The sequence below is a fragment of the Berghia stephanieae genome, chromosome 10 (genome assembly GCF_034508935.2).
Source record: "Berghia stephanieae isolate SIO BIC M18660-M18661 chromosome 10, UCSD_Bste_1.3, whole genome shotgun sequence".
NCBI classification, from domain to species: domain Eukaryota; kingdom Metazoa; phylum Mollusca; class Gastropoda; order Nudibranchia; family Aeolidiidae; genus Berghia; species Berghia stephanieae.
In genome coordinates, this window is record NC_088369.1 from 24,559,544 (window position 1) to 24,564,543 (window position 5,000).

The following is a 5,000-nucleotide window of genomic DNA, read 5'->3' on the forward strand; positions in this document are numbered from 1 at the left end:
AAATTGCTGTTCTGCTTAAGCATATGAATCTTCATATAGGAGAAAGACAATAATCATCACTCTAGAAAAATGAACAAAAGACAAACATAATTTTTAAAATAGAGCGTTTATATAGAGAAATACAGAGAGGATGGTCGACTATTTCTCTGCTGTCGATCTGGTTTTTCAGTTTGTTTTCATTGGGTTTTTGGGTTTTTTTGTTGGCTGAAGAAGGGTTTATAGCCCCAAATGTTCTGTGTTTGGTATTTTGTTCTTTTTTTTTGAAGCTGTTTTATTCATTTTTGTTTATTACTATTTACAGTCCACAGCTTCTAGCAGCCTAGTATCACTTGAGTCAAATGTGTAGTACTTTTTCTGGGGCGATGATATTTTTTTCATAATAAATGTCTCAAATTTTTTTCAGTATTATTCTTTGTTATCATTCCATTCCTTCCTCGAACAAATTTTTACCGTGAACACAGTTTCCTTGAACTAATTTCACCCAGCCAACATTTAAAAAAATTAATTAATTAAAGTTAAAGGGTTTTTAAAAAATTGCACCTGACCACTGATGACTTCTGTGATATTGACAGTCACTTAAGGGGAGGGGCGACACCTGAAATATCGATTTTTGGGTCAAAATATAAAATTTCAGTTTTTTATTTATTATCAAAGAACAATCATTTTTTCACATATTTTCAGCACTTAGATGGTGATTTGGATAATATAAAGTTTGTAAATCGTCTTTCATAACCTTGGAAGTCGACATGAAAATACCAAAGTTTTCAATTTTTTGTGAGAATTCAACTGAAAATAATAGGACTGAAAAGCATTATAATACATATCGATGTTGTAAATTTTGATATCGATAGTTTAGTCTACTCTTTGCCCGTCTATTTGACACGGTTTCAGTCTCATAAATATCAGAATATGGGCAGGGGAGGAGTTTAGAAACTGTTAGTCGCGAACAAAGATTGTGTGTCAAACAGCTGATAAGAGGTCAAGTTGTCAGGTAAATACAACGTGATCACGAATGGTGCGATCTGATTGGCTGACCTTGTTCTAGACCTCTGACTCCGCGCCAGGGATTGGATGTTGAGTCAGGGTGAAAGTTCGCCTCTCTTACTATTATATTTTACTACGATTTGTTTACCTTTCGATTGATCAGTTGTTTTATCAAATTTTGACACGTATTCACGTTAATTATCTCTAAATATTTCCAATTTTTACTGGATTATTATAACTATACCTAAAGTGACAAAAAAATCCAAACGTTGGCTACAGTTATTTGCTACAAAAGCCAAGAAAGCAAGAAAGTTATGATGGCTCATGGTTGACCCGTGACCACAAATCTTTGATTGGAATTTGGTGTGTGATAGTAGTATTGATAAAGCGATTCCAAGCAATGCCACAGCGGAAAGAAATGAAATGGGCTATTCTTGCTGGTCTTTACCACGGTTATTACACCAATGACTTCCCTCAACATAGGTATTGTCCTCCTGAACCAGACTCCAGATGCTTTTATAAAAAAATATATTGCTGCCCATGTGTATCCTGTTGACACAAGCAGCGTGTAAATACACCTTTGAATTTTGATTTAATTCATGAGCACTTGAAGCCTGTATATGCTTTGTTGAAGTGTTGTGAGATGAAGACAACACAAAATCCAAACGAAAGGTTTCATAATTCTGTTTGGTCAAGATGCCATAAAACATACTTCCATTCCCTAAAAATAGTTGAGTTTGGTGCAGAGTATAATTTTGGTCCAACAGAAATAATATCCCTGAAAGTGTCTTTGGGCATCGGTGGACTGGGAGAACACTCCCAGATGTTGAGTCAGCAAGCAGAGTCAAAAAGACTTGACCAGAGCATAAGGGTTGCTCAACACAAAGAGAAAAAGAAGACGCAAAATGAAAGCTCAGACCCGTGAAAAAGCCCAGATGGAGGCAGAAAAAGAACACGGGGGACCCTCATACGGTGATGATATGTTTTGAGCTGGTTGTACCGTTTTGTCTTATTATTTTCATTCATTGTTATCTTTGATCTCGTTTTTCTCAAAATGACATTTTTTAACACTATTTTTTATCTTATTTTGTCATTTATCAATCAATTTGTTTAAAACTTTGCATGTCTAGAGCTATAGTGATTATCTAAAATCATACAGAAGGAATTTTAAATATCTTTATTATTTTTGAAAAATTGACATTTTTATGTCAAAAAACATGATTTTTATCATACCGAAAAAATATAATTTTAAAAAATTTGTAAATAAAAATCTATTTAAAATATGTAAAAAATGCTCTGTACTTTTTAAAATAATATACAAATATACAACCATGCCAAATTTCAAGAAAATTCCATGGAAACTTATTGAGAAAGTAACTTTTTAAAATAGCACCCAGAGAAGAGTAAAATCCAAGATGGCGGCCGTCACCATGGCAACCGGACACGCCCACCGAAATAAATCACATGGTTCGAATCCATTGGTCATAGGCAATGTCCCAATATAAAAAGATATTGGATATAATCATTATTCTTGAAAATAGTTTCAGGTGTCGCCCCTCCCCTTAAGAAAGTTGAATCAACCTTAATGAAAAGGGAAAAAATCATGTTAACATTAACATTTCCTTTATCCTTTCATCACCATGTCATTGTAAAATCGTATTTTGATCAAAGGGAAATGTGAAACATTGATCTTCACCTTTTTTTCTTTGTATCACCTTAAAACCCTTAAAAGCAAACAAATAATATTGTTTATGGTATATTTCTATTTAATTTCAATCTTGTCATTCTTTATCTCTTATTATTTAAATGAATCAGATTCATGCAGTAGTAATGGTTTTGTTTTTGGTTTGCTTGATTTTCTTCTTTTTTATTTTTAGTGGAGGTGAAAAATTCAGATTGTAAAATCAAAATCCTGATTAAAAAAAAAAAAAAACAAAAAAAATCCTATCCCCTTTTACTGGAATTGTGGGTTGGCAGCTCTGCATCCAATGTGTCATGCTAATACTCTTTATTATCACTGACGTAATTACTTAACTGATTAGCCTGAGGTAAATGAATAGTCATAAAATGTAAAATTATTACATTATCATATTCAAAGTGATACCAAGCTGCTAGAACTGGAAGCTGTGGGCTGTAAAATGTAAGAAACAAAAATGACTATAACAGCTTCTAAAACGAATGAACAAAATACCAAACACGTCACGGGAACGTTTTGGCATAACCCTTCTTCAGCCAACAAAAAAAAAAAAAACCAATGAAAAGATAAAAATATATTACTAAAAAAAGACAGATCTACGGCAGAGAAATATTCGGCACGTCCTTTCTGTATAAAAATCTTGGAATGGCAAATAAATATGGAAATATTATTCAGTTCAAATCAAATGGTAGCAATAATCAATTTTTAACTACCAGGAACCCAGGAAGAATTTGTGTTTATTATTTGATTTGATATATTTTAACATTGAAAGATATTTTATTTACATTCACTGGGTGGGGTTCCTGACCTCCCATAGCGGGCAGGGAGGTACATACTGTGTCTTCTATCCCCTTATATCTGTTTTCCAACTTGCTTTCTGTCTTTGTCTTGGGATGAAATTACTTGGTTTTTTTTCCTGGCCCTCGTCGGAGTCCTGGCTGAGAGGGAAACAGTCAAATGCATAGTTATTGTTTTGGGAGATGATATTTTTTTCCTTGTAAATCATCTCTCTGTTATGTATTCCTCTTTGTTGGATTTTGCGCTTGTGTCCGGATGAGACTTATAGGTGATCTCAAACTAAGTACATTGGTGGTGTGCTCTTGGAATCTACATCTGATCCCTATTTGTTCCCAATTCCCCTATGTCTTACTTTTTCTTGGGCGCTTTAATTGTAATTCTAGAACTTTTACTATCCCATTTTCTTCCTTTTTACTGGCGCTGATATAACCTAAATGTGTTGCAAGCGCCGTAAAACCCTTAAAAACAAAAACAAACATATTTACATTCACATGGACGTTATGTGATATTTATTGATTAAAGTTAAAGTCAGCACAGCATATTAATATGTTCTATATCTAAATTGTGTGCCAGATTATTTATTTGCGGGTGGTTGGATGGGAGCATCACCCTTGAATCATATACCTATGATGTTCGCATGGGTGTACGATCCGATAGTGATGTCGTTTCTTCTTCTCTTTACTAGCCTATCCTGCTTCTTTGGTTTGTGACTATTTTTGACAGGGGATTTTCTTTTTCTGTAAATCTTCTGCCTGTTTGTTCTTGGTTATTTAAAATTTAGCTTATGATATCTTTAGGTTATGATTTTGATTTACATTTGTACTATTTTTGTTAGATTGCTTGTTTTTTTGTTTCAGCGGTCTCTCATATAACCTCAATTGTGTTGGAAGAGACCTAAAGCAACAAACAAAAAAAAAAAAAAAAAAAAAAGATTATTTATTTACTTACTTACTTACTTAGATGCCTTTCGCGTCTCGACCGAAAGATCGGGTCGCCTTGTGCTGTTTGCAGTATTTCCTGTGTGAGGTGTCTCCAATTTTGCCGGTCCTCTGCTAGGGTTCTCAGATTTTCAAGGTCCCCTGCCGTTATGAGTCTAATGCTTTGTCCAAGTGTTGTGAGGTTTTTGTTTAGGATCACAGGGAGTGTTGTGATCGGTCTTCCTCTGAAAAGGTTCCCGTGTATTTGGAAGTATCCCGACATGGCTTGGTTAGCTGGTATGTTTTTGTCCCTGCGTAGTATGTGACCGAAAAGTTGCCATCGTTGTTGTAAAATGTCAAGGGAGATTGGTCTTTCTTTTGTGATCTTATAGAGTGATTCATTTGAGATCTTTTTTGGGTATTTGATGTCCAGTACCCTTCTTAGCTGTGTGCGATGGAAGGCATCCAGATAAACTTTAAATAAATAAATACATATTTCTAGTCAAGAACGGACATATGCTGAATTCAATTAATATTTTGGGGAAAAGAGATTTCTTTCTATATTCATTTGAAAAGTAAGTATGTATTTATTTATTTAAAGTTTA

General features: G+C 34.0%; 1 protein-coding gene across 2 annotated transcripts in view; it reads left to right on the forward strand.

The window, feature by feature from the left end:
* LOC144980862 (uncharacterized) overlaps window positions 1-4,408 on the forward strand; it is an 18,970-nt gene extending 14,562 nt beyond the window's left edge. Inside the window, exons 6-7 of one of the 2 annotated variants that reach the window (XR_013646979.1) lie at window positions 1-536; window positions 2,532-4,408. The exon at window positions 1-536 is cut by the window's left edge and continues 1,128 nt beyond it. Coding sequence is in view for 1 of the 2 variants with exons in the window: in XM_078928743.1 (XP_078784869.1) it covers window positions 1-53 (53 nt within the window). In the remaining variant the exon portion in view is untranslated. The other variant, XM_078928743.1, reaches the window with a different exon arrangement.
* Window positions 4,409-5,000: the final 592 nt, after the last annotated feature.